This window comes from Rhinolophus hipposideros, assembly GCF_964194185.1.
Source record: "Rhinolophus hipposideros genome assembly, chromosome: 5".
NCBI lineage: Eukaryota > Metazoa > Chordata > Mammalia > Chiroptera > Rhinolophidae > Rhinolophus > Rhinolophus hipposideros.
In genome coordinates, this window is record NC_138051.1 from 93,453,906 (window position 1) to 93,473,218 (window position 19,313).

Consider the following 19,313-nt stretch of genomic DNA (forward strand, 5'->3'; position numbering starts at 1 on the left):
CTCGCCAGCTGTCTACAATGATAACGGGCTTGATATCACTCCCCTTGCTGACTGCTGTCCTTTCCCTGTCTCCCACGTAACCACCTCTACTTGAATTCTCGTCTCAGTATCTGTTTCTGGAGGAAGCCCAAACTCAGACAGGGTCCCAGGTGCTCCCTGGCAAATGACAGGCTCTTAAACATTGTTGGTCCCCTCCTTCCCCTCTTTCTCCAGCAGAGTTTGTCTTCTGTCTCCCTCATCTGGTTACGCACGCATTCATTTTTCCAAACACTCAGTGGGAAATTTCCATGTGACAAGCTGTGAGCTGTCTCTGGGGACAAAGGTGAATGAACAGCCCCAGTCCTCAGGGATGGGATCAGAAACTTAATAGGTCAGACTGCTTTGTCCTGGACACAAGCGAGACACTCTGCATGAATTCTGTAATAATATGAAATAGCTGACATTGACTGGGCGACCACCCTGGCCGGCTCAGTTGTACGCACACATTTGACCCCTCAACAGCCCTCGGAGGGCCACCCTAGGCCAGAGTTACAGGTGCCAGAACCAGCCCTTGATCCCAAGGCGACAGGTGAGGTCTTTCAGCCAGGATCGCGCCCCCCACCCCGCAGGATCCCCTTCCATTATGAAGCCGCACCCTCTGAGCTCCTGCCCTGTCCCAGGAAATGGGCCCACCCTACACACGCCGGCTGGGTTCTGCCTCTGAGGAAGGAGGCTTGGCCCCACTAGGAGGTGAGGAAACTGAGGCGTAGACTGCTGGAAAACACCCAGGTTTATGTGAAATGTTCAGAATAGCAAATCCACAGAGAAAGGAAGTAGGTGAGTGGTTGCCATGGTCTGGACTAGGGGCTGTATTGGACTGTACGAGGTTGCTTTTGGGGACGATGAAAGAGCTCTGGGATTAGATCATAGTGATGGCAACACAACATTGTGAAGACACTAAAAGCTACTGAATTGTATATTTTAAAGTGGTGAGTTTTATCTCAATGAAAAATTTCCTTTTTTAAAAAAAGAGAGTGCCCAGGAAGTACATATCTGGCTTGGATGTTCACGCTTGCTGAGATGCGTGTTTCCCAATTTCCAGCTCAGCATAGAGTCCAGACTCCTCACAAGATTCCAAAGTCCTGGGGGACAGGATCCAGTTTGGCCTCAACTCTGGGAATATCCCCGCGTTGATGGCGGCACCAGGAGGTCACTCACTGATGTGCAGGTCTCACTGGCCTTCTGGCCCCACGTTCCATCGCATCTTACTTCTTCCTCTTTCTTGGCACTGATCCATTCCTGCCTCGTGCCTCTGATTCTAGCCAAGAGCCTCAACCTTGATTCACACAAGAATCACTGCCCTCTATGGTGGGCCAGGGCATCAGTCATGTTTAAAGCTCTCGGGTGACGCCAACGTGTGACCAGCACTCAGGCTCCTTGAGGGCAGGGATGTATACAGTTCATCTCTGTAGCCCAGGACCTGCCACCACACCACCTTTTGGCTCAAGAAATCAAGGAATACAGGTTTACTGAGTAAACGAAAGTCCACGTAAACCTGTGTGATCTTTTATTTGCTGGATACAACAAATAAATGGAAGACAAACAATTCCATTTACTGAATTGGGAAAGGAAAAGTCAGTACTTAAAAAAGTACATAAAATCACTTTTTAAAAGAAAGCCAGCAGCTATTAAAATTCTTAGGATGTCAGACGCTCAAGTGCAGGGACAAAAATCGTGCTCACCAGTGCACTGTGCTCAGTATTGAGCGAAATTCAAGGCAGAACCAGCTCTTTCCAGGGAAGGGGATACTGAGACCAGTCTGGATAAAAGATGTATTCAAGCAAGAATTATATTGACAAGAGCCCATTTACTGAGCAGGAATGTATCGGGTGCTGGGCTAGGCCTTCATACGTATTATTTGTACTCACAACCACCTTTGGAGGATGGAATCATCATCCCTCATTTGCAGACGAAAACAAGCTCAGAGAGGTTGAGCAACTAGCACGCAGCTGGTGAGAACCAGGGCCAGGCCCAATGTCAAGGTCCTCCTATTCGCAGACCAGGTAAGTGGCTCAAAAATAACTGGACAGAAGCCCCGCGTCCCCAAAATGACGAACATCTGATACCCCCAGGTCCAAATCAATGGTGACAGTGAGGACCAGCTAGGCACCAACACAGCCCGTGAAACGAGATGTTCATAGTGACACAGCCCGTGTTTGGCACCCACAGTCTGTCATCACGGACTCACTCTGGGCAAAGACTGTGGGGTTCACTCTTTCATAGGAGCCTGGTGTCCTGAGGAGTAGGCAGGTCCCCAGGGGTGGCCTCACGTGCTGCACCCATCCTCAGCTTCACAGGCTTCCAAGGGCCTCCTCTTCTGCTTGCCCCAAACTTGTCACAACCCAGAAGAAAATCTGGTTAGCACCAGCGATGGTTAGTCCCAGAAATTGTATCCTTCAAATGGCAGTGGCTGAAACTCTCTGGGGGACATTTGAGCCACGGCTAACCCCTTCCAGGCACCCCTGGGGTCTGCTTCATTGGCCCATTGGTGAGCTCACAAACATCCTAGAGGACCATGAAGGGAGCACTGTGCGCGACATCTGCTCATTTGTCCCACAAAACCTAGCAACATCCCTGCCTCCCTTTCCCCTCTACAACCACAGCCATCATCCTGCCTCCAAAACCCTCTTAAATTGGACCAGGGCTTAACATGGCCGCCTCCCCCGTCACCTCCATCCAGGCCACACCATGGGCTCCACCATCCCTCTCTCTTACCTGATCCAATTGACAGCCTTCTCAGTGGGGAGCCAGTCTCTGTAAAGTATATTTGAAGCCACCCCAACCCCCTGCTCCAAATCTTCCAGAGGCTGGTACTTGCACTAAGAAAAAAGCCCCGCCCCTTCTCTAGCCTCCACGACCCTGACGGTCTGGGCACTGCCTCCCTCTAGGCCTCTCTCTTCCTGCCTCCTTCACTCAGCAGCCAGCAGCCTTCATACCCACGTGCTTCCCCCCAGGAGGAACTTGCAGGCGCTATTCCCTCTGCCGTGCTGAGGAGCTGGGGTCGGACGTGGACACAGCAGACATGGGGCAATTGTTTGTATCTAGCAAAGGATCCAGACATTAGTCAAGTAATTAATTAGGTGTTGAAAGGGTGGGATGATTGCTATAAAAGAAAGAGAAAAGTTCAAAGAGTGTGTGCCTATCTGGGGGTGTGTGCATGGATGGAGGGTGCTGTGGTTTTAAAATGGACATAAATTCTCTGCCGCTTCTCTATCACGAGATGAATTCCCCACTCCTCAAATATTCACTTGATTCCAAGCAATAGTGTGGCGGAAGTGACGCTGTTTGATTTCCTCAGCAATATCATCAAGACGGGTAGAGCCATCCCCTACTTCTCAAGCTTGGAATGCAGCCACCACGCTGTGAGGAAGCCTTGGCCAGATGGAGGCATCATGCGTCGGGGTTCTGGCAGACGGGCCCAGCTGGGGACCCAAGCAACCGCCAGCACCAACCACCAGACACCAACGAGAAAGCCTCCAAGGTGGCTCCGCCCTGGCCACTGACTGCAATCACATGGAAGACCCCAGGCAAAGACCTCCTAGTGGAGCCCCAGGAGCCCCCATAACCGGGAGAGGAAAGAACGAGATATTTGTGTTGTTCTGTAACCACTAACTTTTGGGGTGATTTGTTCCATCGCCGTGGAAAATCAGAACAGGGAATGGTGCGACCTCTGTGAAAGTCAGGGAGTGTTTCCCTGAAGGATATTTGAGCGGAGATCTGCATGAGTTAAAGTTACTTTGAGGGGAAGTCTTGCAGACACAAGGAGTAGGATACACAAAGCCTCTGAAACAGGAAGGAGCAAAGCCCATTCAAGGAAAGGAAAGGGGACCCTTGCAGCTGACTACAAAGATGGAGGGAGAGAGTTAGGCAGAGGAAGCAACAGGAAGTAATCAGATGGCCTTGAATTACCTCCTCCCCTTACCTGCTGGGCAGCCTGGAACAAGTAACTCACCCTCTCTGAGCCTAGGCTCCTCACAGAAATTGGGGCTTATACCACCTGCTACAAAGGAGTGTTCGAGGATTAAGTGAGATGAAGAAAGCACAGCTTCCACCTCAGTACCGTGAACTAAATATCAGTTTCCTTCTAGTGTTCTGGGTGAGTAAAAAAAGCATTCTAGAATTTCCACAGTTCCGTTTGTTTCTTTCTCTGTTAAAACTTGCTCCTTGGCACATAGGAGGGGAACTAGGTGACCCATTCCTAGCTCCACCACTGTTGTGTCACCTTTAGGGAGTCACTTAACCTCCTTTCGAGTTTTCTAAGAATAAAATGCAAAAACTAAAATCTATACCAGCACTTTGAACCCCTTAAAGATAGGCACTATGGAAATAAGGCAGGCTCACGCCTCTGTTCTGCCACTGCTATTTTTGGCCCAATCATCCTCAGAAGCAGGTCTCACAGAGGGGGTATATGTGCTTTTCCTTGAGGGCTGGTACACGCCTCCTGCCACCGCCTCAGCCGTCTGAGTCACAGCCAGGGGGAGTGGGCCATCTCCGACATTTATGAAGTAAGCCCCGCTTACTTACGAAGTAAGTCCTGAGCTCTGGTAGCTGTTGTAGGCTTTTTCGTCTGGACCTCGAGCTAGCCTTTGTCTTGCCTTTGCCAGGATTCACCTCTGCCCACGCTTTCCAGAAATACCTTCACCCAGGGGACTCTGGTTGACTTTGACAATCACAGGCCTGGCGAGGACTGCCCTGGAAGAAACTCTCTGAAAACCTACTCTTTTCTATTGAATACCTAGAGGAGTCTACACATCTTTAAAGAGCCCATTTCATCCTTGAGTTTCTAACTGGATGTTTCTTTCTCAGCAGATGGGTGCCAGAACCATGTTTAAGCAACTCCCAACCTGAAGGTCACTGACCTATTATTATTATGACTGTTATCATTAGTATTACTTATTAGGTGCCATTTATTGAGTGTTACTTGGGTTCTAGGCTTTGTGCTGTGTGAACTTCACAGCATTGGATCCTCACAACCATCCATATGTGGCACATATTATCATTTGCTCCATTTTACAGATGTGGAAATTGAGGCCCCACGCAGTTAAGGACACTTTGCCCAAATCACTTAGCTAATGAATAGGGTTGAGCCCAGGTCTGGAAGGCAGGAAAGCCAGGCTGTGAGCCACTGCACTCCCTGTAGCCCATTTCAAACATGTGGTTTCTGCCAAGGATAGCTCGTGTAATGTCCAAACTCACAGTAATCCCATCTTAGGTAAGGATCATCAGCCCCATCAGGTGAGGAAACTGAGGCTCTGAGCGGGATGCGCCGTGCCCAGGGTCACAAAGCTAGGAGTGGGTCTGACACTAAAGCCCCCTGATCTCATCGCCATTCTCAAAGTATGCACCCCAGGCCAGCATCATCATTATCACCAGAAGATGGGTTAGAAATGCAAACCCTCCGGCCCCACCCAGACAGACTGAATCAGGAATTCTGGGGGTGGGGTCCAGCAAGTTGTGTTTAAACAAGCCCTCAAGGGGGATCTGACCACACTCATGTTTGGGAAGCACTGGTCTAATGTCTCCCTATGGCCCACACATTGCAAAAGTTTACAAAGTGCAGCCGCCACCTCGTCTGAGGTGCAAAGGGTTGTGGGCAGAGTTTGGGAAACAAAGTGCAGGAAGTGGAGATGCTGGTCAAGACTCTTCTACCTCACAAGACCCTTATCCATGCCCCTTCTGGATGCAGGTAGGACTCAGGGCAGAACTGTCTCTACAGACTTCCCAGGGCTGCTGGGACTTCACAGAGCTGGGCCCCCATGGAGGAACGCAGGGCTGCACTGCCTCCACAAGCAATGACTTCCAGATGGAGTTGGGGGAGCAGTGCTCTAAAAAGTTTCACGGTAAGACAAAACAAAACAAATACACCAAAAACAGGAAAAAATTTAAAAAACCACATTGCCTTTGTCAGAAGAAAGGTGGTCCAGCAGTAGGGTGACCAGCCGTCCAGGTTTGCCCAGGACTGAATGGTTTTCAGGGATGCAAGGCTTTCCGGGCTAAAACCAGGAGAGTCCCAGGCAAATGGGGACAAGTTGGTCATCCTGAGCCTGGCCCCGTGAAGGACACCCAACAATTCCAACAAATGTTTCTGGCAGTGACTTCCAATGCAGACTTTACAGGTCTGTGTGAATACGTGTAGAGGTTTCTCTCTCCCCTCTTTCTCCCTTTGTCCCAGACACACATGACCACACTCCTGCAGGTCAACGGTCATCAGCAAGGAGTCTCCTGCCTGCTCCTCAGGCTCCTAACTCCGGGTCTTTGTTTCAGCCACCCCCTTCCTCCATGCCGGTCCAGCCTCCCTCATTCCAGCCATCTGAGGTCTACCTGGGAATTCTTCCACATCTCCCCAGATCTTCCCTTCCCGCCCCTTTCAGAATTAAATATCCTCTCCCCAACAGCACCTTTTATTCCCCAGGTCTCGCACTCACACGCTGCTCTGTATCAGAATGATTTTCATAGGATGATTGGCAGCAATGGATACTTGTCCAGTTTTCAAAACCCCTTTTCACTTACAGGAATCCTCAACCCCGTGGCGTGAGTGTAATCCTCAAACCTGGTTTATAGGAGACGAAACTGAAACTGATACCGTGTTTCCCCGAAAATAAGACCTAGCCAGACCATCAGTTCTAATGCGTGTTTTGGAGCAAAAGTTAATATAAGACCCGGTCTTATTTTACTGTGATATAACACTGGGTCTTATATAAGACTGGGTCTTATATTCATTTTTGCTTCAAAAGACGCCTTAGAGCTGATGGTCTGGCTAGGTCTTATTTTCGGAGAAACATGGTATTAACCAGCTCTCTTAAATCACACAGAAGTGGCAAGGCCAGCATGCCAACCTAGGCTCATGGACTCAGCCTTCCATGCTGCATTCTCAGTCTCTTCATTACTGAGCCCCTGTGCCTCTTACAAGTCCCCAGGTGCCTCTGTGCGCCTCCAGTGTTCCCTGCATGGGGCACTCGGTGAACACTTGCCAGGTGAAAGAGAGGCCCTGTGAGTGGCAGGCATGCAAGGCACATCCAATGAACAACGGCCAAGGGATGAGCCTGGACCGGGGTATCCAGGAAGATGGCGGGAAACGACGCTCCTGCTGTCTTTTGTAAGTGATGGTCCACTGGACCATGAGCTCCATGATGGCAGGAGCTGCCTCTCTCTGGCTCACTGTGACTTCCCGGCCCGGGCACAGTGTCCAGCACCTGGTGAGCTCCAGGTACACCTGCTGACTGAAAACAGGTGTCACAGCACTGAAGCCTGTGCCCTCAGGGAGAGGCTGATCCTTCAATTACAGACAGGCAGAAGTTGTGGATGTGGCCATAGCTCTGTCTGTACTGGGCACTACTTGTGCACAGGATCTGCGCTGAGCTCACCGAGGAGTAAGACAATGTACAGAACACATTCTCTGCCACTGGTCTGATCTGGCAGGCACACCATGGCTGTGGAGTGTATCCCTGTCCTCTCTGCCTAGGGTCCATGTCCACGACCTTGGGTTGTAGTCCTTCTGCCCAGATTTTCCCTTAGGAGGCCACCACTCCCTTAACTTCTATCCATACACCCCAACTCCAAAGGCAGTCACAGGACCCAGGCCTCATCGATCAGCATATTCCATCCTGTAGGCCACCATGATTGGTCCAAGGATGGACATGGGACCCAAGCTGGTCCAATGAAAGTCAGCCCCAGCACGTCAGTGGACCCATTGCGAAATTGAAGCTCTCTTTGTAGGGAGATTACTAACTGAAAGTTGATGGAATCCTAGAGTCTGGAGCCATAGGGACTGGGTCAACCAGAGAGAACAGGCAACCCAGGAGAAATCAGAAGAGAGGGAGACAGAGACAGAAATGTAATGCTATCATCATACAAGACCTGCTGTTGGAATATCCTGATACATGAGCCAAAACCCAAATATCTCTGTTCCTAGCTTTTGTATTGCTTAAGCCACTTCCAGACAGGTTTTTGCCACATGTAACTGAAAAATTCCTGCCATGGGATCAAACTACAAACTACTAGTCCTGTTCTCCTCTGGCCCAGAAGCACCCTCAGGCCCAAAGTTCCACATGAGGCCTGTGCGCCCTCACACCAGGCACTCCCTGCCCACCTCCCCTTCTCTGCAGCCCCCAGCCTGGCTTCAGGCCCTCATGGGTCATCTGGGGACTGAATTATCTCAAGAGTCTCCCACTTGACTCCAGTCTGGTAGCTCACCCCTAACCCCCCTCCAGATTGTCAGGAAAGTTGATCTTTCTGAAGCAGACGATACAGAATCCGGTCACTTTCCTGCTTAACACCTTCATGGGCTGATCGCTGTCCACAGCAGTTTCCTAAAGGATGGGGTGCATGTCCCTGCAGCTAAGTGAGCTGGTTTTACATGGCACAGGGAACTGGCACTCAGGCACAGTGAAACACAGGACAAGAAATTAGGCCCTTTTGATTCTCTTACAAACCTTCTGATTTCTTTATAGAGAAAAATCTCTGCATGGAGCTACTATGGTTCTGACACCTCTCTACCACTTGTTTCTCTCCCTTTTTAACAAAAAAGGAGACAGCCTTGAGCTCCCTTCCCCAGCAGGCTAGAATTCTAAAACATTGGTTTGTTTTGGTTGCGTTTATTTTTATGGTCACCTACTCTTTATGCAGGTGATACTGGTTTTTCATTGACAGTAGGTATGTCAAGTTTTCTTTGGAAATTAATTTGTAGAAACCCAAAAGTGAGAATTTGGAAATTAATCCACAGAATACCCAAAAGTATTTAAAGAAAAAGGCAAATAACAGAAGATATTTGAATATGGTAAATGATGTTTGGGGAACAACTATTCACAGGCTGAGATGTGACCTAACAAGACACACTCTTAAGGCCCTGTGCAGTCTACCCCTTGATCATGACTTTGAACAGACTGAAGAGGAGTCTCACAGCCACATTTCCAAGCCTTTGCCCCTGCGTTCCTTCTGCCTGATGCCCTTTCCCCACAACCTCCTTACCATCCTAGAACAGTCCCATTTATTCTTTAAGATACTGTCCATGTCACTGCTTACTGTGGCTACAGTTTGGCCCAACTACTCAAGGATTTCCAGGGCACCTGGAGAACCACTTCTGTGCTTTTTCAGTCCGCTTTTTGTTGGTTGCTGACAGGAGGGCCTTCCCTTTGAGGCTGAGAGATCCCAGAACCGCAGAATGGTCTTTCACCTCTGTGTCTGGCACAGAAGTTCAGAAAGCACGAGATGAACAGAAGGGATTCTACCTGAAGGATGAGGGTCCATCAGATACATTCATACCTGCAGATAGCACAGGCCTGGAGCCCAGACAGTGGGAAAGGAGGAGAAGGAATTCAAAAGGAAGGGAGGGGAGCAATCTCCAAGGGTAGATTGCACTGAGACAGGGCGCCACAGGGCAGCCCAGGGATTCCTTAGGAGAGAGGAGGAAGTGAGCATATTGGGATGGAAAGATCCTGCAGATACCCCGAGCAGAGGGCCTGCTCCGCCAAGGTTCTGGACTTTAACTTGCATTCGAACCACCTCAGAATTTGTTATAATGCCAATTCCTAAGCCCCACCACAAAGACTCTGACTGGGTGTGTTTGAAGTGGGCCCCTGAAGCTACATTTTAAAACAAACACTTCAGATGATGTTGAGGACCCCACGCTGAGAAGCCTCAGGCCACAGGTATCAGGTAAGAACGGAAACAAGTAGGGGCCTAGAAATGCACACAAACGGCAAAGATTCCCCCAGAACATTGCATCACGGCCCGGACACCAAGAGCCTGGACACACAGTCAACCAGACAGCAAGCATCGTCCAGGTTGTTTAAAATATGCCCCAAATAACGGAGATGTGTTCAACGAGGGAGATCCACATATGATCACAGACATTCTACAATATAAATCTGTTACAGACTTTACCAACTAACAATTGTGAGCAGGGAACTTAACCCATAGAGGTCAGGACTGAGGTCCTGTCTAGCTAAAGAAACCCTCCTTTGTTTGAAAGACCAGAGAATTGAATTGTTCATAGATGAAATCAAGGCAAACGGGAAAGGGGGTGGGGGAGGTTAGGAGATGTTTGCTGCAAAGGGCTGAAAAGCCTCTGAGTAACTTTGCTCTCAGAGCCTTCACTTCGGTTCTATACTAATTGCCTCCTTAACCCTGAATTAAAATCGAAAACTGAAACCATGTGCGTGGGTGGGGTATATAAGACCAGTGCCCAGTGCCTGCCCTCGTTTAAAGGTCTGGCTTTCAGAACAATCTAGGCCGAGTCACTCATCAAATGGAGATTGAATTTTATCTGATTAACCGATGGAGAAACATCCTTCTCCATCTCACAAGAACATTCTGTGGGAAAGGCGTTTTGCAGACTGCAGGCAAAAGTTGGGCCTTGGCTTCCCTCCTGCTCGGCCAGTGGAAAATTACAAAGGAAGCAAGGCTGCCCTCTGCTATGCTCACAGGTTCTTCCTGGGCCCGGAAAACACAAAGAGAAACCGGAAACAGAGCGAACCTTTTCTTACCTGGGGCGGAGAGGAGTCTGGGAGGTGGTGGGGGCGGGGGTGGTGGGGGCAGCGGAGGAGGGGGCCGGCACTGGCAGATGTGTTGACAGCTGTCAGTCACCTTGGAGCAGGACTTCTGGGGCTCACCATGTGTCACCTGCAGAAATGGGCATATGTACCCGAGAGAAGACAATGAAGCAACTGGGAGCTGAAACGGGCCCACCCTACTCACTCACCGCCTGTGGAACTTGGGGTTCTTCCCCCCCAGACCACAGCAAGAAGAATATACAGAAGTCGTGTTGGCTCTAAGGAAATGATGTCGTGAGAGGCTGGCTTGGCGGGTTTAAAGGCCAAGATTTTATTTCCAGCTCTTCCAGGGACCAACTATGGGACTCCAGAGCTGGACCCTAATTCTTGGCCTACACCGGTTTCAGTCAGAGACCATTCAACTTAGCGTGTAGGTCACCCGAGCAGGTGGAGAGTGAGGGGTAGGGTCCTCAGCCCAGAGAAGTCACAGCGCAGGTGATGTGACATCGTTGTTCCTGGGGAAAGCTTGGAAGGCAATGGCCCTTCCCCCGTGGTGTCTCCTGCTTATTGCTGCTTCTGTCTGTGCATGCACTCGGCTTTCCCAGAGGCTGTACCCTGCTCCCAAATAGAGCACCTGCTTCCCTCCCCCTCCAACCCGTTCAAGCCCACCATCTGCTTCTGAGTATTGCCCTATGATTTTTACTGCTTATTTTAAAGTGTCTTAATTCTGTTCCCAGACACATGACCCCTCTAGCTGTTGGAGGCATGGTCATGAGAAATCTTCCAGGGAAACAGAGCACAGAATGGACTGTTAGTTGGACACTTATGTCCATGGACATAAGTGACTTCAACATTAATGAGAGGTAGACAAGAACTTGAAGGTTGACTCCTAGAATCTTCCCATCATACAGATGAGGAAACTGAGGCCCAGAAGGTAAAGTGGCTGCCCAAGATGCTCGCAACTGGATGGTGACGATCCTGATTTTAGGTCGTCAGTAACCAGACCCAACCACTTCTCTAGTCTTCCTCACTACGGTACAAGGCCAAGCCTTTACCTTTTCTCCAGCCACAGCTCCTGACTGCCTTCCTGGGATGACCAAGGACCACCATCTTGGGGGAGGAACCTTACCCGGCCAGGCCTCTGCTCTGGTATCCTATATGACTAAGGGGAGCCTGACTGGTCTTGCATGAAACATTTGATCAGATCACCTGCATCCCTCAAATAACACCTGAATGCCTCGGGATCACGTGGCCACATGGTCCTGCATGAGAGGCCCCGGACAACGTGTCCAGCCCCACCTCACCCCATGCTCTCACCCTCTGCTCTGCCCTCAATGGCCTTCTTCTAGCCCCTGAGCCCTGCCCATGCTACCTCCCTTTGTGTATGCTGCACCAGTGGCCCAGAAAGTTCTGCACCCCTTTCCTCCTGCTGGCCCATTGCTCAGCTGGTCTACCACTTTCTCAGGAAAGTGTCTCTGAGCTCCCTGGCCAGGTCAGACCTCCTTTTTATAGGCTCTTGAGGCACCAGGCTCCTCCGTGTGGAGCAGAAATCTACATTTGGGTGATTACCTGGTTTCTATCCATCTTCCCCACTGAACTAGAAGCTCTATGGGGGCAGGAGCTGGGCTTTTGATTTTTTTCTCTCACTATCATGACGCTAGCACCTAAGGGAATGCCTGATATTCAATAAATATTTAGTGAATGAATCAATGAAAAAAACAAATGAAAGAATGAATGAATATTAAACACTGGACCGGAATCTGTGCCTCTTAAATCCTGGTCTGGTGTTTTTCTCAACACCAGTCTCAGTTTCCTCACTTGTGAACTAGGAAGAGTAGCGGGAGCGGGCTGTGCTCAACCAGTGGTTCCTCATCCTGACGGCACATCAGAATCTCTAGGAAGCTTCATGCCTGAGCCTTACCCATGACCAGGAAAATCAGAATTTCTGCAAGTGCAGCTGAGCACGAGCTTCCGAGGTTAACCGACTGATGTATGGCCAGTGGGAGACCCACCGCTTTAGAATGACTGCCAGCGTCTCTCCCTAAGGCAGACTGTCACAAATCTACAAGTTTAGGATTTTGTGCCTGTCCCATGGAACAAGCTGATTTAAAGGCAGGAAGGAAAGAGTTGGTGGTCACCTCACACCTCAGTGACGCCCATGGTTAATTTCTCTGGCTGTCATCTTAGTGAGTTGAAACCCAGAGCTCCAATTTCCATGCAACAAGCCATGGGTGGCCTGCTTTCAAAGGCCAGTGCAGTCCCTTGGCCGTACATGGCTCAGGCCCGGCAGACAGAGCTTCAGAGCTTGGTTGCTCCCTTTGCATTTGGCAGGGGTGAACAGGCCTGGTAACGGCCACTGGATGACAGCAGGAGGTGAACAGATTTATAGCCCTGACTTAATATCTGCGAGGCCAAGAAGCTCCCGCTCACCACCTTTTAGTGTTTTTAAAGGACCATTGACTGCATTTCGAACTCTGGGAGGAAATCTCGTCTCCCACTGGGAAGAGCGCATCCTCAGATGGTAAGCCTTTTCTCAATGGTTTTACGGAGGTGATTAACTCTTTACATGTTGGTGGTAAATCCACTGACTTCTCCACAGTGCAGTTGTTGGCTCTCCCATCATCATCCAGCCTGTCTTCTGGATTCTGATCTGCTAAGACCGTAGGGGTTGCTCAAAAGCTCCACTCTCCCAATGGCTGGCATCTGGGATCGCTTCTCCACTGAACTCCACCAAATGTGTGAACTTCAGGCAATGCCATTGGCAAAGCAATTACTTTCCCACTTTCCAAGGTGCAATTTATGCAAGAGAGTTCAAGAGCAGCACGTTTGTTTGACCTGCCCTAACACAATGACCTATTTTTGTGAGAGGATATAAAGGCACAGATGTATAAGAGTGTTTAACGTGATGAAATTATAGGCAGGGGAACTGGGGCCAAGTTTCAAGGCTGAAGGGGGAGGAAGTGAAGGAGCACAATGCATTTTAGAAATCAACGGCCTCACCGAAAAGGGAGCCGGCACAACTGCTTAGCCAACCATCATCACAAAGTATCCAGTCTGGGCTGGCTGCCCTTCTTCCAGAGGGGTGGGCCCCCCTTGGGCCCCTCACTGGAGTTTGGTCCAGTGCAAGCCTGTGGCCACTGGGCTGACAGTTGGTCTCTCAGACCCTTTATCCACTCGCCAACTTCTATTCATCCTTCAAACCCAGTTCTTGCATAGCCTTCTCAGGCAAGCCATCCTGAACCCCACATCTCACCCTGAAAATAGACCCACCTGCCCAGTGCTGCTTCTTCATCTTGCAAACCCTTCTCTTTGGGGCACCTTCCCCACTGTTTTGTAATGTCTGCTCCCTGACTAAGCCGGCAGCATCTTGGAGCTGGTAGGCAGGTGGATCTGTGCTTTCTTAATCTTGACCAAGTGTGGCTTCCTGAGCCCTCCTATGTGTCAGCCACAGGAGACAGGCTTTCATTTCACCATGAGGATAATGGGAGAGGTAGGTGTTAGCATCCCACCTACTGGGTGGGGCGACAGGCACAGTGAGGGTAAGGAGTCTACCAGGCTTGCACGGGCCCAGCTTTCAGTTGGTGCTCTATGAAAAGGGGTATTGGGAGATGATCTCCCCATCAGTGGAGAACACAGGACCTATTCCGTCCCCCAACCCTGGGTCCACTTTGAAGTTCTGTGGGTTGGTGGTGTTGCATTTAGACCAGTAGAGAGGAAACCCAGTACTGGAAGCTTGTCTCAACACTTGGCTTGGTGGTTTATACGCCACAAGGAGAAGAAACTTGCCCACCCCCAAAGTCACCTGTTCTTAGCTGGACGTGACTAAGAAGGAGCAAAGGCTCAGAGAAGTCAACAACTTGTCTAAGGCCCACAGAGCAAATGCTGGTATCATTACTTCCTGGGACCACATTTTATTCCACCCTTGTCATTGCTTGCCTTTCCGCCCCTGCTTTGCAGCGTTCTCCTGAGGCCAGAATCCTGAGACACAGGTAGGTCCTGCAGTCACCTGTTCCTGTGGTCTGGGGGGACACCATGGCTGCCAGTGCCCACTCCTAGCCAATCAGTTCATCTTTCCGGTCTGGTAGATGTTGCCTTCTAAATAGTGCTTGAATCCATCCACTTTTCCCCATTGCCACTGCTACCATCCTAAACCAGGACCTTGTCATATCTCCACTGGACAGCCCTTCCCTGTCCACTGGACAGCCCTTACCTCTTATGTAGGGGCGCTAGGTAAAATACAGGACACCCTGTTAAATTTTAGATAAACAACCAATTTTTTAGTATAAGTATGTCCCAAATATTGTACGAGATATACTTATGCTAAAGAATGATTTGTTGTTTGTTTGAAACTCAAATTTAACTGGATGCCCTGTGATTTTATTTGCTAAATCTGGCAACTTGACCCTCACCAGCCTCTTTGCTCTTTGTCTTGGCCCCCTCCGAGAATCCATCTTTCCTGCTGGAGAGGGACAGAGATTTCTAAAAAAACCAATCTGAGAGTGTGTCGTCTCTTGCATAAAACCTCCGGAAATCCCCATAACCCTCAGGATAAAGTCCAAACTGCAAGACACAATGCTATTGGTTTACAAGAACGTCCTCACCTTTTCTCCTCTGGCCTTGGGGCTTTTCGCTTTGTCTGGACACCACTCACTCTTGCACCCTGGCTCCTGACTTCTCCTTGTTCACGTCTCAGCTGAAGCACTGTATCTGTGAGACTTCTCTGTCTCTTCCACCGGATCTCATCACTAAGCTATTTGCTCCTGCTGAGCTCTCTGCCACCATTACTTGTTTAATTATCTCTCCAGTGCCAGACTCTCAATGCCATGAGGGCAGGGACCACTAGGTCCCTGGCATTTAACACAGAACCTGACAAACAGTAAGTGTCCAATAAGTGCTGCTGAATAAATAAGTGAAGCTGGAGTGACTGGTCATAGGGGAGGTCAGCATTGCTTGGGTCAGGGGTGGCACTTGTCAGCACACAGAGACCCATAGGCTCGGATCAGAGCCTGTCTCTCTGATGATGGTTTCAGGAGGACGCCCACAAAGATGATGGCTTCTGGCATCTTTTATGGAGACAGGCCAGCACCACAGTAACTTGATGAGATACATTGCTGTCACACCTAATAAATTTGCCAGCCTGTCATCCTCTTCTCTTGCAAAAAAGGAATCATCTGGAAGTGAACTTAGAAGAACCCTAAATCACAAAAGCTCTAAAGCTCAATTCCAGACACATTAAAGAAAAAAAGGGGGAGGCTAACGGATGTCCCCACCAACCTTGCAGCAATTTAAGTGTCATCTGAGTTTAATGATTAAGTTTCTTATCATCTAGGCAGAAGCCAGAGGCTTCAGGATAATTTCAAGGGAGGAACCTGGTGCTTTGGGGACCACAGGTCTCTCGTCTCACCAATTATCTTATTAATTGTAGGACTTTGTTCTATCAGTCTTAGCCTTCCAAATGTTTACAACTTCAGGGGATTCTTCTGGCAAAATGCTCGTGAAAGCACAGATAGCTCTGAGTTCTTTCTCTGTATTCAAGAAATTCCTATGACGTGACAGATTTTAATCTCTCCACTTGAAGGAAAGTACATGGCTCCGTGCACTTCCACCTTTCTTCTCCTCCCCTCAGTTCCCCTGGATTCAGCTCTTTTGATTAAGAACCAGATCCATCCGTTCCAAGGCCCTCTTCCCTTGGCTTCTGAGTCCTTATCATTTGTAGATTAATTTTTCCACAGCCTGCAGCTAAGATGTTACCCATTCTGCTGTCTAGAGGATCCCTTTTCTGATTGATTTGCACAAAAATTGGTTTGTATTGCATAACAGCATCTGACGCGCGTGCGCGCGCGCACACACACACACACACACACGTTGTGTAAGTACTGCCTGGCTGAAGGACACTTAAAAAACTGAGCTGCTTCCACAAAAGTATTTCTTTGGGTGGTGGGGGGAGGTGGGGGGTCTTCTGTTTCGATCCTGTTAGTTCACACGGCAGAATTCTAGTCTCGGAGATGGACAACATCAGGGTGCTATTCTCTGCACTAGTGAAAGTCTCAGGGAAAACTGTAAACGAATGAGTATAAAAATGAAGTCCACTCAACATCTGAGGTTCAACTAAAAGTTGAACAAGGAAGCTGGTCCCAAACCACCCGAGTGTTTAGAAGTGACAAAATCCTACATCCTGAAGAGGCACAGCTGAGTTTAATAACTGCTGTTTTACACATTAAACAAAGCTGTCAACTAGGAGAGAAAAACAATTGTGAGGCAGAGGCAAGCCAGAGAAGAGAGCAGAAGACACGCCTGGTGCTAGGGGTGGGGGTGGACCCTCGTCGACCCACCCACCCAGCCTGCTCCTGCCAGCACTAGAGCCCTGGTTCTCTCCCAGGGGTCCCTCAGGCCACCATCCAAGCAGGCATGTCTGAGCTGGTTCCCAGCAGAGCTCCATTTCTTAGGACAGCTCATGGACCATGACAGACTCATCCTGTCCCTTCTTCTTTGGAGTGTCACCTCGTACTCAGATGACCATATGAATAATCCCCAACCCCCAAAAGACTACCAGGAGAACATGAAGCTGCAAATACCCAGAATGGGGTATTTCAATGCCTGAAACAGTAAAAGTGTCCTCCAGCACCTGCTGAACCACTAACAATTCACAGATGTTGGGCAGACTATGTAAGAGTCCCTGGCCACACAGGAGAGCAGCGTCTCCATTATTAACGTCAATAATGGCGGTGGCAGCTACCATGTAGTGTTTATTACGGCCCGGGCACTGTGCTAATTAATCTTTATTTGCTTTATCTCAACTATTTATAATAGCACAATGAGGAAGAAAAACACCAAGCCCAGAGAGGTTATGTGCATTGCCTAAAGTCGCCCAGTGGGTAAGGGGCAGAGCTGGGGCTCAAAATTCAGATCTGACACCAAAGTCCACCTCTTCACCACACTGTCCCGCTGACGGTGTACATTATGGGAGGTACTAGGGACCATCCTACCTAATACTGTCTCTGACCTTAACAGAGGTAACTCTAGCTGGTGTCCCTCTGGCTTTTGCCAAAGGGCCAGGGGACCCAGGGTGAGGATTTCATTCTCAGGCAATCCTTATAGATGCACCATTGTTTCTTACGAGTGGCTACCATGTACAATCTGTCCACATCCCCAGCTCCACTCACTGCAAGAAACATAGCCCCTCCTGTGTTGAAATCCAGCTTAAGAAGGCTAATTTGAAGTTTACTAGTGGTTTCTGGTGGGAAATAAAGGATGTTTGTTCTTGGGATCTTTTTTTCTTTAAGTTTGCAAAAGCTCTAAGGTTTCTTTTCCGGCGTTCCTGCAATAGAATGTTGTCATCAAGAGGCATTCCCTAAGCCCTTTTTGTTTCATGACTCTGTCCTGCAGGCCTTAGGCCACACCTGAAGCCTCCCTCTGGAGTTTCTCTCTTCTGGCCAGAGTATGGGGGACCCTAGCATCTTTTCTTTACCTAAACTCTCCCCAGGACCAGAGGGGCGGCTGCAAGAAGCTGGGGTCGTGGGAGTTAAGTGACAGCCGCGCCCCCACCGGGTCCTGCCCAGGAGGTCCCCAAGCCCGCGCAGCCTTCGCAGCCGGTTCACCACCACTCACCTGCACGAAGCCCCAGAGCGGGTGGAGCGCGCAGTGCAGCAGCAGCGAGGGCCAGCAGCAGCCGCGGCGCAGCACCAGGTCCCGGAGGAGCATCTCGGCCCGCGGCACCCACTCTCGGGGCGAACTGTCAGGGGAGCAAAGCTCGGGTCAGGCGGGAGCCGCACGGGCACCATAGCGGTCGCGTACCAGCACACGTAGAAGTCCGGGATGGGCGGGTACGCCGGGCATCCTGGGGCCCCTTCGTAAACCAAGGCTGCCCCTTCACTCCAGCTTGCATATTCGCTGACCCTTCGTGCACACCCGCAGGAGCTGGTATCCTAGAACTCACACTCCATCCTGGTGCACATCCCCAGAACCCTGCATGTGTACCTTGGCCCGTACGCACACCTCCAGAAACAGCCAAGCACACTTACCGGTCCCCCTGCATCTCCCCAGGTTTCTACAGCCTCGCACAACTCAATCCCACTGTGAGCACACTTCAAACCCGGCGGGCACCACTCGCCTAGCGTGCACACCGACAGAAACTGCCGCGCACACCTACTGACTTGCCTGCACCCCGCATGCACAGCACCATGAAGTCACACGCTGCGTGCACCCTCTTTGCCCCGCCGGCCCTCACTGCGCACACTGCAACACATGCATCTCCGGTGCGCACTCCATTTACCCTGGCGCGCTCCCCGGGGCCCCAGCCACCCGCCCCGGGGCGTGGGCTTCCCCCATATCTCCACCTCCGCCCGTAGCCCTCAGGTGCCTCCCGCTACCTTGCCTGGCGGCGGCCCCAGCGGAACCTCCGGGCGGGGAAGGGAAGTACGCGCTCCCTCCCCCCCCGCGCCGCAGACTCTTTTCCAGAGCCGCCGGACAGCCCCCATTTAAAGCCAGCCGCCTCCCCAGTCCTCCGCCCTCTAGGCGGGGCCTCGGTGCTCACCCTGGCGACTGCGCGGGCGCCGGGGGCCTTCACGTGCCAGGGAGGAGCGCCCGGCACAAGAGCAAAAGTTTGCGCGCCGCCTGGGCCTCCCGGCGGCTGAGTCGGGGCGGGGGCGCGGCGCGCTCGCACGGGGAGCAGGGCGCGGTGGCTCCCAGCCACGCCTGGCCGCGCGCGGGGCGGGAGGGCGGCACCCCGCGCCCAGGAGCTCGGCGGGCTGTGGAGGCGCAGGCGGGGGCGTGGAAAGTCTCCTC

General features: G+C 50.7%; 1 protein-coding gene across 2 annotated transcripts in view; it reads right to left on the reverse strand.

Moving 5' to 3' along the window:
* PRIMA1 (proline rich membrane anchor 1) overlaps positions 1–18,959 on the reverse strand; it is a 53,917-nt gene extending 34,958 nt beyond the window's left edge. For both annotated transcript variants that reach the window (XR_013993366.1, XM_081048755.1), the window contains exons 1-3: positions 18,899–18,959; positions 18,138–18,261; positions 10,524–10,659 (exon numbers count right to left, since the gene is read on the reverse strand). Coding sequence is in view for 1 of the 2 variants with exons in the window: in XM_081048755.1 (XP_080904881.1) it covers positions 10,524–10,659; positions 18,138–18,230 (229 nt within the window). In the remaining variant the exon portion in view is untranslated. The remainder of the gene's footprint in view (positions 1–10,523; positions 10,660–18,137; positions 18,262–18,898) is intronic.
* Between the last annotated feature and the right edge of the window lie 354 nt (positions 18,960–19,313).